This window comes from Barbus barbus (assembly GCF_936440315.1).
Source record: "Barbus barbus genome assembly, chromosome: 30".
Taxonomy (NCBI): Eukaryota; Metazoa; Chordata; class Actinopteri; order Cypriniformes; family Cyprinidae; genus Barbus; species Barbus barbus.
The window spans coordinates 10,283,191-10,300,139 of record NC_136758.1 but is presented as its reverse complement, the minus strand read 5'-3'; the positions used below and the strand labels follow the sequence as shown (position 1 = coordinate 10,300,139).

The following is a 16,949-nucleotide window of genomic DNA, read 5'->3' as shown; positions in this document are numbered from 1 at the left end:
AACGAGGATGAATAAATGATGACAGAATTTACATTTTTAGGTGCACTATCCCTTTAACATATCATAATTTTCCATGCCCTTTAACTGATGTTTACTTTCTGAATCTAGGAGGCGCTGTCATGCTGTTGGTTTATGAATATGTATCTGGCTGGCTGCAGAAGAACTGGTGATCGTCTGCACAGCACCATCAATCTGTACTCCATCCCTCCCCAGGTTGATCAAACACAATGCAATGATAGTTCCTCAACAATCAACACTACCAACCGCATTCAAAATCACAGCTCCTCAGACATGTAGACTCTCCACTACAGATGCTTTGCAAGAGCACAGTCACTCCCTGGATCTTGACATTCCAAGTCTTGTTTATTTATAACAGAACACAACTACTGAGACATCTGAGAGTTACCTGTCCACATGCCTGCAGATGTAATAGTAACCACAGCAGCTCTACACACCCTAACTGAAAATACCAAACAAAAACAACACCTAATTTTTAACCTAAATTCAGAATTTTTGACTGAGCAAGACTGAATTACAGTAAGCCTGAGGGATGCATCTGCTGTCTTCTGGATGGCGTCCTTATGACTTTGACTTTATTAGATTTGGTTGTAAATCCATCATGAAGCTATTCAAAGCTCTCAAGATCCCACTTCTCAATAGCCGTGTCAACAGTGTTTTAAATTCAAAGCACCCTTGATATGCTTAACGCTTGAAAATGTATCAATATCATATTGGTAAATTTAGACATAAGCACAAATTGAATTATGGGCATTCAGATGGATTTCAAAATCATTTTTGATATGCAATAATTATAAAACTGCAATTATAACAACTTGTAGCCCAAATTGGTTACAAGTAGTCATGTAATAGCGGTATTTTGCTAATAAATGCTCCTGAACTACAATAAATCTGTGAAATTGGTTGTTGGTGCCTTTAAAAATAAAACTCTTTAAAACTACACCAGTGAATTTTCATGAACTTTCCAGTTGATTTATAGATGAAAATAAATATTTATAAAACATTTTATTTAGTTTTTGAGCTGATTACGTTTTTTTTTTTTTTTTTTACATCTAGAAATTTCCATAGCATTTCAGAACTTGATCTTAGGCCTGGGCTTCACAATTTTAAAATCTGCTGGTATTTCAAATTTTCCCTAACTGTTTGCTGAAACATTGCTGTTGTTTAACATTGAAATCATCTGAATTTCGAGGCTTAAGTTAATTTACTGTAATTTACTGGTTTGTTACTTATAATTCCTTGTTATTAGTAATAACAGATTACAGTGGCAAAGGAATCTCTGTGGATGTACTCTATGGAGACAATCACTAGCAATGATGTATCACCTGATTTTTTTCTCTCTCTTTTTTTTTTTCTCCCTTCATACTGCAATACAGTATGTCATCATAGCGTCATGAGCCAAGACGCTCGCTCTCACTCATCTCTCCTGGCCTGCAGGCTGATTCATCATAGCTCAGCACAACTTGAATTAACAAAACTGAAAAATGCAAATAAAATCTAAACAATCAGTACGACCTCTTAGTGCTGTCATAATAAAAATATGAAGCGCTGTGGCCTAGTTGAGGAAGACTGTTTCACATTATTCACACAGTCTACTTCTGTGTTGCTTAAAGATAACTAGTTGGATGGGTTAAAACAATACGTCACACTTTGAATTCCACCCTGACTACATTTCCCTCCTTCGCTTTAAAGGTCACCTGTTATGTCACCCCATTGACTTGAAGACAGTGAAGGCAATTGTTATACTCCTCTTATGTATAGATGTCAGTCGGAGTTGCACCTCAGGCTCTCATCCTCCGCTTCAACTCTTGATTGGTTGTACGCTGTCAGTCCTTTCAACGGCCCTTTAAAGCTTCTCTGAGTTACAACACCGAAGGCTAACGACACCAGACACATTTTCAGACTGTGCTCTTAGTTTTCCACTAAATGCTCAAAAGACCTTTTTCAAAGTCATTTGAAGCATCATATCAGATAATTTAGTCTTTTGTTATATAATCCCTTAACCTTTCTCTCCCTTTCACTCATTTGTTTGAAGTTTTTCCTCGCCGTTTCTTCAGATTGCGAGGTTTCGTTGTGGTAGCCAGAAATACAACGTACCAGAAGAACGAGCAAAAACTGACGCTTACCTTTGAGCGTTTAAGACATACTGTTCTAGTACACAAGGGAAAACAGTCTGCTTATGGTCAGACGGCCTTTAAAATCAAGCTAGCACCTCGGCCCGGTCCACCCACAGCCCCTGTGCAGTGTTACGGTACTCCGTGCTCCTGTCTTCAGCCTGATTGCACACAGTCAGCTAAAGATAACCATGTGACATTTGACTTGACTTTCCATAGGAATTAATTCTAAACAGATGTGGGCGCGTGAGCAAGTGTGTTTTCACTTTCCTCCGTTTCAATGGTGGCTTTAAGATTAAGGTGTTTGTCATGTTTCCTCCTGTCATGACTGTACGTGTGCTGCGCCGCCCTGAAAAAATACACTTTTTCTGTGTTATTTCAAAAACTTCCCAGTGATTTTTAAATTAGATTAATCGCCATGTTTTACGACTTGTTTGACTGTACGTTATTATGCGTGTCAAACTCCCAGTTGTAATGAACCAAAGTGTCATGGCTTTTCTCAAATAGGCCGGTCTTGCTGTGTTCTCTGTACGTTCGCCTTTGTTTTGAGAGGTTTTTTTACGTCTGTTGACCCTGTATTAAATGAATGGCTGTGATATGTGCGTCCAGTCGATGCATTTGTATTGTCAGCAAAGCCAACGTCCGTATCAATGCTGTCAGAGTAGGAAAATGGCATTCAAAGCTGTTCATTTGAATAGAATAGGGTCTGGGGAGTTTGTCTGGTGCATTGTGACATGTGATGCCCTCTATGTGTGGTGGTTTCGTATCTGCCTTTTTGGTGGTTTATATGTGTTCAAAACAGCACCTCGATCCCGAAGCAACGGTCCGTGACCACGGGGTTGGGGTGAAAGTGTTTTCCAAGTCAAATCAGCAGCAGTGCCTGCCAGAAGGACTGTTTGCGCTGCAACATGTGGGGATCTGCGTATATCGTAACGTTAGGGACAGAGAGCGTGTGTTTGTGAATTTTCACCATGGAGGTGGTGTGTTTGTGGAGGTTGGGATTTCTGAATATAAATGTATTTTGTTGTGTTTGTCATGTTTTAAACATTATATGGAGCTCAATGCTATGATTTTTATGCTGTTTTGGACCACCAAAAAAGGAAGCAGTGGGTGTTTAAACAGTGGGGAACCTTTGCCCCATTATGACATGCAGCCCACAATGATATAAGCTTTTCCTTTCTCTCATAACTTTAGTGTTTCACATCAGCTCTGACTTTAGACAAAGCTCACAGGCAGGAGCGCTCAGGAATGTGTGGCCATTCATGTAACACCTGAGTTGAAGGCCTTGCAACGGTGTTTGTGCATTCATGTTGCTGCATGTGTGTGTGTATATGTGTGTTTTTTTCTCTCTTGCTGGGTATATAGAACTTCAAATAAATTCTTTGTGGAGTGCATAAATTCTAAGTTAATTAAAAAACAAATAAATTAAGGCATTTGTGTCTACCATTCATCATGCACAGTATTTATTTTTGGTTGATTTATTTTATATAAATATTTTGTTATTACTATATTATGCGTGTGTGTGTGTGTGTGTGTGTGTGTATATATATATATATATATATATGTATATATGTGTATATATATATATATATATATATATATATATATATATATATATATATATATATATATATATAAATGCTATTGAATTGATCAAATTAGACACTACTTTTTGTAAAACCAGAGACTTTTTATCTAGCTGCTCTCCATCACCATTCAAGTGTCAGAAAAGCTAATACTGCGAAAATTTCGTCTTCGTATAAATGACATTCATCTACTAAATTAATAGCAATTGTTTAACGCATTGTTTTTTAATGGGATGAGACTGTAATCTTTGATTTCATTATTTCATTCCAGAGATTATTTCTAAGGATATAATAAACTAATAATAAATTTTAAAACATGAACTATTATTATTATTTACAGCAACGCTAAATGTAATAGAACTTTTTAGTATTTATAGTATCAGTATTATTATTAGTAGTAGTAGTAGTGGTATAGTATATAGTGGAAATGTCATTACTAATTTTTCCTCAGAATTAAAGACAAAATAAATAATGAAATAAAATGATATTCAACGGGTTTTTACACATGTCTCTTTTAATAAGATACATTCAATTTCATTGTGCAATGTCTGGAGGTGTGCAGCTTCACTGATCATTAATGTTGCATGAATGAATGCTCCTGTTGTCAGAATGTGTGTCAATGTCCCACATAATGCCTCTTCTCCCTGGTGCCGTGTCAATTGCACTTCATTCTACGTACCTTACAATCTAATAAATAAACTTTTCCCAAGAGCTCTGGCATACAGAATTAGTGAAGTGAAACTGGTATCCGAAAAGACAAAAATGTGATTTTTATCAAAAACATTAAAAAAAACAAAGCAGAACATCTAAACATTAGCGATTTTTAACACCCTGAAAAAAACATTTAAATGCAAACTGGTCAATGGTTTTACATGAGATTTGCTTATTTAATAATTTTCTTGGAAACATAAAAGAACAACATATTCACAGAGACGCACCAAAATTTAACTCGGGCTAGTGATGACGCAGTTTCATGAGGAATGGCCACCACTATCAGACCAAGTGCACTGCACACCATTGCTGCTGTTCTTGCTAAATCCTCTGCTCAGATCAGATCGGACTGGACGGCCTTTGCATATCCTCACTCTTGCTCTTTTGTCCTGTGCAAGTGAAAGATGCTGATATGGAGCAAGAGAATGTGGGCATACAGAACGGTAGATGGCTCATCTGACAAGTCTTTTATAAATATTGTAAAGCGATAAAGATCGGTCCATCTAGAGAGAGCCAGGATGGAAAAAGTCCAAGGTGTTGTGTTTTGCCCCATCTCTCTCGTTCTCTGTTGTTGCCTTTCCGTTCTGTTCTTCCCTCCCCCACCCCATGCTCCTAGTACAGTCACAGGGCCGAGGCGGCGACCGAATAGACGGAGTCTCGCGTGGCAGCCGAGCTCTTGAAGGCCAGAGGGGTGGTGATGTCACAGCTGTGGGGAGAGAGAGCACTGCCACTGGGCGGCTGCCATGTGGGGCCGGTCACATAGGCCGACGTGGTGCCGCTGTACCCCATGTAGGGTGACACTTGGGTGGGAGGGTGGTAAGGATGGATGCTGGGAGCTGTGACATAACTGTTCACTGTGGGCAATCCATTCGGCGTCTGAAAACAGAGAGCAGTCAGCGTAAGACTTCTGGCCGCAGACCACACACGGCCACTGAGATGAGCATAAAGATATCACGACAGCGAGGATAAGATAGTGACGGGTGAATGTTAAAAACAGAAAGGGAGATTTTCTTGCAGTCTGAGTCTGTGAATGGAGATAAAGGACAAGATATTAAAAGATTTGACAGAAATGGAAAAGCTATATGGAGGGAGATGCAAGTGCAGGAATGTCTGTAACCCTTTGGCAGAATGTCAATATCAGTTCAGGATGAGAGGAATTCACCAAGGCTTTTCTACATAAAGGAAGAAATTCTGAGGCAAGGTGGTCTCTGACTACTGGAAATGTTTTCCGCAGATGAAATCCCCTTTGTTGCAGAGTTAGAATTTACCTATGATTTACTCATTATGACACTCCTGACCCCTAGCACTAGCACACCCATATATGATGTTCTTTCAATTTTTAATTCATTACTTAAACAGCATAGAAAATAACCAATTTGCATTCTGCCACAATTTATCTTGAATGATTCATGCACCAACTAATAATTAAGGCGATAGCAAATTTTACGGTCAAGCTTGACATAAAAAAAGAAAAACTTTGAAAATGTTACACTTATTTAAGAATTCACAAGAAGTTTGTTTTCTCAAGTAAAGGCGTATATGACATACAGGCCTATATGAACATTTTCAGGCGGTTGTTTTATTAGCTTGTTTCAGTATGATTTTTACTCAAATGATCTGATGTACTTTTTACATCGTTAACAAAGTGTTATGATTTACCAAGCTCAAAATCCAATAGTCGGATTTCATGAGCCCTAAACCACTACGCGAACAGAAAAAAAAGTATTTATTCCAAAATGTATTCCAAAATGTTAGATAATTACGCATTTGTGCTGAGGCTATATTTTGCACCAGCATTTGTGAGTTGTGTATTGCAGTGTATATGCGTGGTAATATATTTCCAAATAAATATTTGTGCGCTCTCATTTAGGAGTTGATTGGAATAAGAGGTGACAACTTATTTTTAAATTATTTATTTCAATCGTTAGCTGTATTTTACAGATCATCAGTTTCTCAATTGTCGTTTTTGCGACATCATAGATAATAGACAATGTTATAACATTAAATAAAGCAATCTTAAAGTAAGTAATATTTTATCCTCTGATGTTTCTATGTATTGTGTTTGTTAATGAAGCATGAGGATTCAAATAATAGACATATACCCACATCGCGTTATAAGGTTTAGATAAATATAGTATTTGATATTTGAATAAAAGTTTTCGAAATAAGGCTAATAATGCTCAGTAAATTGAATATTTATTATCAGCCTACACTTTAATTCACTGCACAGTAAATGTAAATGAAATGAATCGGTTTAGTTCGGTTATGAGAGACGCATAACATAGCCTAATCCATTTTCATTCAAATCGTGTGAAATCATTTCCAATGACCCTTCTTGGTTTTTATTCTTATTTTTTTGGTTTCGAGCTATCGGGCTTTCTGACAGAAACTTCTTTAAGCAACAGTGATTTATCTATTTACTGTCCTCATTTATTGCGTAATCCAGCCTGACTCGTGATATCTGATCATTAATCCAAGATGACAGACTCAAACATTCGGTAGTCAGTGCTATTCATCATCTATCCGAAGGTTACAATCTTCATTTCTTAAGCAAACTACACTCTTAATTTTTTAGGTTTCAATCAGTACACGCATAATTTACGCCAAAACAATGTTTCAGCATCAATAACAAAGATGTATTCCATCGTATTCCACGACACATAAATCTCTAAGACCCACAACAAACGATTAGTCAATCTGTTTGTTGCTGCAGTGCGCGAATAAATAATTCCAGCGTCTGCACCGGATGGCACGCGCTTTTTCCGCGCGCACTCTCCCCTCTCATCCAAGCTCATGAGCAGCCAGACACTGGTGCAGGAGTTTCTTGACAAATATAAAAACATTTGTCTTTTAATGTCGCTACGGCGCAAGTGTGCAGAACAACCAGCCACGATCCAAAGGAGTTTCCATAATAGCATATTAATAATAACAAGCGTGATAAAAAATGATGGTGATGTCTATCCGAGTATTGGTCTAATTTAAAACAGGTAAGGTGTTTAGCAATCCAAAAGTTTCTGGTGAATATAAAAATGGGCGAATAGAAAAAAAATGTAATAACGTATTTATTAAAGAATAATATAATGCATATTTATTGAGTGGAGCGTTGGTTTCAAGTGTAAATGTGCATTAAAAACCAAGATAGACACTTTTAATATTTATTTATTGTTTATTATATTTTACATTAATGTAAAGCCTTAATGAAAGATGATAAGTAACTGATAAAACTTCGATAAGCCGTACACAAAAATATTTGCCATTTTAAAACTGAACTGTATAATAATTGATCATAAACTGATTGATTAAAAAATAACTCTAATAATATTTAACCTTATTGTTGTTCTATCTTTCTTCGGATGAATTTAGGTAAACACGGGTTACATAGAAATCGTAAATCTTTGATCTCGACAAAATCATTTTTCTTAAGAAAAATAAATAAAACTTCGTTAAATCACAGAAAAAACATGAAAAAACATATTTTGACTATGTAGTAAAATAACGTTTATGACAAGTAAACGCATAATTCAAGTTGCTTAATCAGAAAACGAACAGGGTAAAAAAAATATTGGATAAATGTTTAAAAACTATGCAAAATATTGGATCAAAACGTTTATTACAAATTTATTTGTCACACACTCAGTATTACGCTCTCAAAAAAAGCATTGAGGAATATGAATACATTTTGACTCGATATTGTACGCGTAAACCTTGCACCTTACAAAAGCTTCGTGGTCATGCCTTCTCAACAACTGTGCGAAAACAGACACAAGTAGGCTAAATAGTGTCGTTCATTTTATTCAAATTAAAATGTGAGATACTACATTTAATTTGTAAATACTTCTAATGAAACCCAGTGACCCACACTCTGCACAAGGCCTCATATGCCTGCCCTCGCCAAAGAAACACACTCGCATATTCTGTTACAAACACACACACACACACACACACACACACACACACACACACATACATACACACACACGAAGTTGAGAGAGAGAAAAAAGTTATGGAATTTTGACTATTAATTTGCTGAATCAGGTTTTCTTTTTTCCCCTGCTCCTTCCAGATTTGATTTGATTGGTTTTACGTTTAACATAGGAGGCTTCTTTACCTGTGTGTATTTTGCTTCAGGTTCTAAGTGAGGCTTATCCACACCATTGACTAGTGGAGAGTTCGCTGGTGAAAAATTACTCCTGTTAATAGCTCTCCATTCTTCTAGTTTGGCGCTGGGAAAGGACGGACTGTCACTAACTGGGGGGCAAAACAGAGACATGGAAGACTGGAGTCAGACAGGACAAGCGTGGGGAGAAGAACTTATTCAGTACAGTCTGCTGCACTGCCAACCATCTCAAACTCACCATACTCACTAAACACACAAAAAATGGTGTCACGTGTATGCATATATATTAACAGCGTGCAGTCTGTTCCGTAAAAAAAAAGCTCAAACACGTTTTTCATAAGCAAGTTATGATCATAATGACGTAATGGTAACATGTTTTAAATTAAATAAAGAAATATATGATGTCCTTATACGTCGCATATATCTGATCTTTCTTTCTGCATCGAAGATGAGGAAGAGATATCAAAATTTGGATTTATGTAGCTAATTCATCAGATGAAGCTTACAGTGTCATGGAGTCCTTCGGAACATTTACCCAAAGTCTTCCTGGGAGGACAAATTAGATTTACTTTAACCGTTTCCCCTTTGTGCCTGATGGATATTATATTATACACGGTTCCTAAAGTTTGAAATTGGAAAAGCAAGCCCACCAGTGTTGTAACCTGAGAGGGCCACAAAGTAGACCCCCCCCCCCCCCCCCCCTGTCTTCACGGAATCTGTGTGTCTTTGTATTGTTTCACAAGGTATAAACAGGAATACGCAATAACGATGCCATACTGTGATGGAGTTTCGTGCAAATCCATTGCACGAGATCAATTTAGTTTTAAAAAGGTCGATTAGGATAAACAAATCTACAGTTACATAGACCAAATTTAATTAAAATGCATACTTAGCATGAAGACCAGATGATGTCTGAGCATGACCAACCATTACTCAGTGTCTGTGTGTGTGTGTGTTAGAGAGAGAAAGAGAGTAGCTATTGGTTGTAACCGAACTCTAAATGATGACAAACTGTCCAAAAGTTCGCGGCACGCATTCTTCCTGTCAAACCGTCCTTGAAAGTATGTGTTTGTGGATGTTTTTCGGTGTTTGTTTCAACTAATGTTGTGGTGAAACCGTTGCACGCGACACTTTATTAATTGTAGCCAACATCATACTTTATTTAGGTTTTCAAATGCTTCCCTAAACATCTGCTAATAATTTAGAAATGCATTAATGGTTTATATGATACGCAAAATCCTCCTCTGCGTTTGAAACATTATTGTCAACATTGCCCTTGAAAATAGGCAAAGAAACAGGCCAGGCTGCGGCCTTCACACTTTACTGTACAAACACACCACATACAACAGACAAACCGATTTTAAAGACTGGTTCGACATCTCTTAGATTCCTTTCATATACAACTATTGCTTAAAAAAATCGTGACTAATTGAAAAAGGCTTTCGACGCGATTTCAAGTAATGCGTTGCTTAAGATAGTTACTGAAAAAGCACAACATTGCCGTGTAAACATTTGCAAGTAAACCTAAATTGTTTTGTGAGGAGTTGAGACGTAAATGTTGGCCTAGTCTTGTAACCCACTGCTAACTATGAACACCTAATTATCTTTTTTTGCTCTGCTGAGCCGAGTCTTCGTTGTTCAAAATATTCCACATCCGCTGCTTAATTATTACAAAAAAAACTTAAACCATCTGTTTCAATGTAAACTTTTTGTATCATCACCCCTCGCTCTAAAAAAAAAAACGCTTGCTTTTTTACTTTTTCTTGAGGACCCTCCGATGCATGATAAATAAAATAATTCAGTTAAAAAATATTTTGGATATCTTAATAATCTTTCCGTCACAACCAAAACGTCTCTTTTTTTAAAAAAAATTCTGTTGAGCACAAACATACATAGTCAGTCACACACACACACACACACACACACACACTTTTGACAGGCCTGAGAACATGGACTTTTCGCATGGCCCCACACGCACTCACGTGGACTTTCTTTTACCAAAAACTAAGAGGATGCTTACTTTGCTGCTCCGTTATTGATCGAATGCCCAGAATATCTGTAACAGAATGAGAGGAAGGCCATATCCTATGCATTGCCATGTGTCCAGGAAGAGTGGGCATGCCAGGTGGAGTGGGTACTTTAGTCCCAGTGGCTCCGATCGGAGTTGGATAGGAGTACAGGTGGTTGTAAGGTAGGGTGGGTTGAGGCTGAAGATGAGGGGCCTGTTTGCTCGACTCGTATTGGTTGTGTTGAGACAGATTTCCTATCTTGTTGCGGAGAATCCTACTAATCGAGCTGACAGAGGGCAGATTGAATTTATCACACACACCGTCCGCAAGCAGCCTGTCTCGAATCTCCCAAGCGAAAATGCCGGGGTCCCGTTGCTTGTAAGTCCTAATGTGCTTGACTACGGTTGGGGTCGTGACCCTGGGTTTACTGCCGCCAATTGCGCCGGGAAGTATTGAGCCGGTTTCGTTGTACCGAGCCAGAATCTTGCTCACACAGCCGTGAGAGACGCGGAGCTGCCTGCTGATGTCGCAAGGCCTGATGCCCAGCTGCGCCAGCTCTACTATCCTGAGCCGGATGGCATTGGGTAGGGGTCTTCCGTTCACAAAGACACCGCCTAGCTGGTTCACCTCCCCAAAGGCTGGCTCTAGTGATGCAGATATATGAAGAAAAAAGGATTGCATAAAACATCTGATTTTTTACCAGGCCCTGAATCGCGTCTGAAATAAAACACTTATGGATAAATGTTTCGGTAAGATTAGCCTACTCTTTATCGGCTGTTCATATTTGCATTTAATCAAAAAATTGCAGTTTATGTTCAGTTTTATGTTTCAGTTTATTGCATTGAGTGGAACAAACTCACAAGTCACTCTGCAAATTCTTTAAACAGAAAAAAACACAAAGTTACTACATTCTTTAACACGTAGGTCATAATAAACGACATTGCACATTCAGGAGGCTAGTTTTGGACGCGATTAAGTTCATTCGCGGCAAAGTGCCATTCTGTTTCCCGAAATGACCGTCAAAGCATCAGTCGATTTAAAAGTTTGAGTCGAGACCTGGATCATACGTTACTAAATTGTCTAACCCATTTTTCCCCCAAAAGTGTGTATGCATGCCGTTCCCATGTGGGGAAACATGAAATATGGATCTTACCCATTGCGTTTAGCCTCCCGATGAAAAAAGAAACTTCACTGTGCTGTGCTTTTCTGATCTGTTCCGAGTCCAGTTTAGCTGATTTTTATTGCACCGAAGCCGATGTGGATGAAAATTAAGCGTCCGAGACGGATGCGATACCGATTAGTTGCAAGAGAGGGAAATTCGCCTTCTGTTTCCTGATGGCAGGGCGCACAGGCTTACATTTCAATCCCAGAAAATGATGGGCTGGCCCTTTACACATGTCTCCAAAACGAGGTGCTGCCAGCCAATCAAACCTCGCGTTTCTTCCATGTTCTTTTTCTATTGGCTGACAAGTTTGACATGACAGGCGCTTGCACTGGCTCGCTTTTGAGCTACTGGACAGGGTTACCCAAGTGTTGGGTTTCTTTTTAGACAGATCTAAGGATGGTAAGTGTTTGAAACATTGCACTGTAATTTTGTTTCATAAGCATAAATTCTAATTATTTCGTCGACTAAAACAAGGGAGAAATTAGCAGGGCAGTATTTTTAAACACTGTGATTTATCTGATGTCATTTAAATTGCTCTTAATACGCGTCCGATTTATTAAGTGGATTGAGTAATAATGATTACAAACGACATCTTTATAAATGCATTTTCATTTTGTCGTATAGCCTAGTTCCAGAACCAACATCTAGACTTGCTGTTTTCGATCTGAAGAAGAAAAAAGAAGGGCTTAAACAATGACCATGGAACAGTCCCAAAAGTCGCTCTACGTTAACGTTTTTTTAGCTTTATTTAACATTGACCTGTAAAGTGCTGATTCTTTACATAAAAAAATGATATTTTGTATAAACTCTTCATAACACATTGCCTTTTCTGCCACAATGTAGTCACTCTACGAAAATATGAAGGCCATAAACAAGATTCTCTTATGCTTTTATTTTCATTGGATTATGTTTGCATGGCAAAGCAATCACGGACGAATGAAGTCTTTGTAAAGGAGATAACGACTTATTTGTTAAAAAGGATAAATATAGTCCGGTGTATGTTTGATGCTGAGGATACCAATAGGCTAAATGTGAGCTATCATTAATAACAAACTTACCTAATGTTAAATAAGTATATATTTAAAAAATAAATTATGTTACAGTTTTAATTATAATGTGTTTTCGGTAGGCTAATTGGTTGGTAGGCTATATATGGAACATGAAAAAACGGGCATATATACATATGTTATTAAATATAGGTTTTATGTTGAGGCCTACAGGATTTGAAAACCCTTTTAAAGTTGAGGGTGTAGAAATGTAAGGTATTGTTTAGCTGCGTTCGGGCCTGTTTGAACACTGCAAAGATAGTGGGATGTGATTTGTTTTGTTGTTCCTTCCTGTTTAGTCAAGAGACTCGAGCCCTTTCATGGTTTCCTCTATCAGCGTTTGGTTTTCTCTTACTGTTCAGAGTATTTCTATCTCAAATCTCACTGAGGGCTTTACTCTGAGTTCGAATCTCGAAGCTAACTGTTTTTTCACAAACTTCGTGTGGATAAAAAACGAACTGGCGTTAATGTATGTGCATTTTAGCTTTGTCCCAAAAAGTAATTAAATTACGATGCTCCTTGACTTTCTCTATGCATTTCCTACACCATAAAAATATGTTTTCATCTGGGCTGGTTTTTAAGGCCCATCTCCTGTGTGTCGCTGCTCACTAAAATGTTTCCTATTTGTTGAGATGTCTTAAATCCCTCAAATAACTTAGTTTCCAATCGATCTATGAGGGCGATTCAAATCAGACTCTTACTTTCTGAAGAACTACCTCCTACGTAAACACCATAGGGTTTGGCTTGTTTCTTGCTTTGGCCCGGTGAGGGGACAAAACTAATTTAGGGAACTCCAAGAGAAAGTGGATTCAACCTGACCGCATGCTGTGTTTAGGTGAAGTGTCATATATCGAAAGAAAAAATACGATGACTATTCTCCAGATTAACTGTTGGGATATCTTAAAGCATTTTAATGTAGGTTTAATTTACTCGCTGTATTTAATTTCTTCTTGTGTCTTCATGCTGCTTTTTGTTATGGGAGATTTAGATGGAATATTTGCATAGGATACCTGATAAGACCCAAATTAGAAACACTATTAACCAATTTAAAGTTTTCACATTATTCGTTTATATATAATTTCTAGGTATATGCTACTATAGCTAATACGAAAGCGCACATTTCTATTTCATGTTAGCCGTTTTGTAATTATATAAATGCATCATTTCTGGCATCGGTTCTTATTTATAATTTGTTTGTTGGTTATCATTTATTAGACATTAATATGGTGAATTTGTAAGCGATTGCTTGATTATCAGCGGTTGCTATGTTGGAAATGGAGCTGATGAAGTGGGTGCCTTGGATGAGAGCACAGCCATGCAGTTTACTTTCAGCTTCAGCTGCACAGACTGGTCAGAATAATAATATTCATTTCTATGACGTTCTGTGTCTTTCTATTGAAGATTTAAAGGGATCGTTTACCCCACCTTCATGTTGTTCCAAACGTTTTATTTTTTTATTTTTTTTTCCCCCGCGGAACACAAACGATGATACTTTAAAGAATGTTGGTAACCAAAATGTTTTGGTAACATTGACATTTATTTTTATGGACAAACAAAACGCTGAAACATTCCTCAGAATATCTTATTTTGTTTTCCACCAAGTCATGCAGGTTTGGAACGACACGAGGATGAGTAAATAATGACAGAAATTCATTTTTGGTGAACTATCTCTTTAGTGAGATGGTTCACAGCACGTCAGTTCAAGTCAAAAGATTTCAGCACTCCGCGCAACGCATCTCTCAACATCTCTAATAAATCTACATGTTTCTCTGTGGTTCTCAGTATTTCTGGGATGATGAATGTTTTATAGGCTAGATTAAACTATCTGGAATATTTTTCATACAAATGATGGGTTATATTTCTTACACACCCCAAATTTATGACGAATCGTTTGTGCTAATTTCAGACCACAGCTCGAACTCTTTTTCGTTCGGAAATGTGCGAGAGAATCACAAGTGCAGCTCACAGCTCAATTTTGTTCTTATTCGTCGCAAGAGCTTTTCATCATGCTGTCCTACTTGGGAACAAAACATAAAATTAATACTCTTGAATATTATTATACATGGTAATAAAAAGCCACTTGTGTGGTCAACAGAAAAACAGCGCTTTACATTTAATAATAATAAATAGTAATAATAATCATAATAAAAAATATAATAATTATATTAGTATTATTATTTAACAAAAATACTTAATTTAACGAATCTGTATAATAAAAAGAAACCAAGTTCATATGATACGCTTCATCTTAAAGACTGGTCGCACACATGACACATGGTCCGAAAGGGTGGAAGTCAAAGTTTATTTTGACTCATTACACACATCTCGGCTGCCATGAGCTCATTACTCTTGAAAGCATCTGATAGTAACGACTTTGTACATTAAGACTAGTTAATCTCGTTTTAAGAAGCACGCCTCAAGAATTTCAGGACCAGAAATGAAGAATGTGGCAATGATTTCAATCATCTCCTGTTCTCTGTGTTCTTTAGTGTAAAGCCGATGCCATCAGTCAATATGTTTCCGACTGTGGGGGGCCATGATGAGAAGATACTCCTAAAACGGATGAAAAGCAAAAGAAAATGGGTGATTCTGCGACTAGCATGCAGTGTACTATTTACGTTATAGCTAATAAAATAATCGAAAATATCCATTGTTTTGAACTTACTTGAGGGGCTACAGTGTTTTGATACGGTCTTGAACATTCATCTTCTGGCATGGTCTTCTCATTCATAAAAACGGATGGTTCGAGTCAGTGTCACCCACTTTTTAGACAATTGTTATGTGTATCACTAGATACCAGTGGAGACACCAAGTGTTTACCCACCTCTAAAGAAACATTCGCAGCGTTTACTAACATATCTTTATTTATACACTCGTCTCGGTTGTTTTTGCCTGGAACATTAGTTCGGGTGTGTGGTGAAAAATAGCTTTCAAAGACAGCCCAGAAATATTTCACCGAGGGAAAAAATGGCCATGGTTTCGCATGATCATTTGACAAGCTATTGTCATAGAGCCATTACAATTGCTTGGCCTTCTGACCATTGTGAGATAGAAATTGAAATGTGAGAATGCACAAAACAACCAAACACTGCTAAAACAATCAATGCGTTCCATTTTACTAAGCAGTCAAAAAAACTGACTGAGTATAATATTCTATTAATCTATAGAATCAACACTAATTAATGATTGCATTTATAAAATTTGATTGTAGACTGTTTATTATCAACTCACACATTTTTAAGCCATTCCTAGAATCATGCATTTTGACCAGAATGTATTTTGTTGCATTGCTAAAATGTAGTGTATATTTGGGCCAATAGACGAGTTTGTTCGGATGATTGAAGTGAACCGGCGAGTTTGAATTCCGCTAATAATGTCAAAAATATCTTAATATTTCATATATAGTTATGGAAGTGTGTATTGTAAAGAAGCTTTTCTTTGCTAAGAGCAAAATGTTCACTTATTTCAGGATGATTCGATTAACTGATATATAATTGGCGCAAACAAACTATCATTTTAGGAGGAAATGCAGTTTTATACAATATAAAACTGCATTTGACTTGACATTGTTCTTGTAATTTATGCATACTTTCTTACGGAAGTAAGAAACATAGATCATCGATTGGTTTAATGTTTCTTTAGGTTTTGATTGGTTCAAAGTTTCTTTTAAAAAGTTACCAATCCATCTTATGATGTTTAGCCTATGCAATAATATTCTATTTCTGCTGCTAATTATGCGTATATCTTCACAAAAGCTCCAATTTATCATCATTACAACATCATTCTAATTCTTGTCATTCGTAACACATCGCGTCCTAATAATTATATGGTGAACTTGGGTTATGTTAATATGTCATTTTAATTTGGGTGTCAATCAAATGCCATTGACTAAATAAAAACAATAGGTTTCTGGGGCTACCACAAAAAAGAAAAAGATGGAAAAAGAGTTATCAGTTAGGCCTACAGTAGGCTGATGATGAGATGAGTCACAAGAACGCTGAGAAAAGTGGGCCCAGTTTTTTCTATATGGTCACTTTCGAGACAGCATGTCACAAGCATCGATAACATTGTGGTTTCTTTAACAAGTTTTAAAATAAAACTCGTCGCATTAGTGTGAGTTAATGGGAACAACAAAAGCATTAATAATAATAATTGAAATAAGATGCATTAAACCAATCAATTA

At 37.1% G+C, this 16,949-nt stretch overlaps 2 protein-coding genes across 3 annotated transcripts in view; one reads left to right on the top strand and one right to left on the bottom strand.

The window, feature by feature from the left end:
- LOC306850610 (mitochondrial 2-oxodicarboxylate carrier-like) overlaps nt 1-959 on the top strand; it is a 99,710-nt gene extending 98,751 nt beyond the window's left edge. For both annotated transcript variants that reach the window (XM_079386324.1, XM_079386325.1), the window contains one exon: nt 109-959. In XM_079386324.1, the coding sequence (XP_079242450.1) occupies nt 109-170 (62 nt within the window). In that variant the 3' untranslated portion in view covers nt 171-959. The remainder of the gene's footprint in view (nt 1-108) is intronic.
- A 3,265-nt stretch (nt 960-4,224) lies between these two features.
- On the bottom strand, nt 4,225-11,889 carry LOC306850609 (paired box protein Pax-9-like). The gene is made up of 4 exons (XM_079386323.1): nt 11,709-11,889; nt 10,567-11,199; nt 8,538-8,677; nt 4,225-5,305 (listed from the first exon to the last, which is right to left on the bottom strand). Exons 1-4 carry the CDS (start codon nt 11,710-11,712, stop codon nt 5,051-5,053), a joined length of 1,032 nt encoding a protein of 343 aa, XP_079242449.1. The 5' UTR covers nt 11,713-11,889; the 3' UTR covers nt 4,225-5,050.
- Between the last annotated feature and the right edge of the window lie 5,060 nt (nt 11,890-16,949).

Bases quoted from the DNA above. Each gene is read 5' to 3' on its own strand.
- LOC306850609 (XM_079386323.1), bottom strand. The intron at 8,678-10,566 runs GTAAGCATCCTC...TTTGCCCCCCAG, and splicing joins ATCAATAACGGAGCAGCAAA to TTAGTGACAGTCCGTCCTTT. The intron at 5,306-8,537 runs GTAAAGAAGCCT...CTCTGTTTTCAG, and splicing joins CTGAAGCAAAATACACACAG to ACGCCGAATGGATTGCCCAC.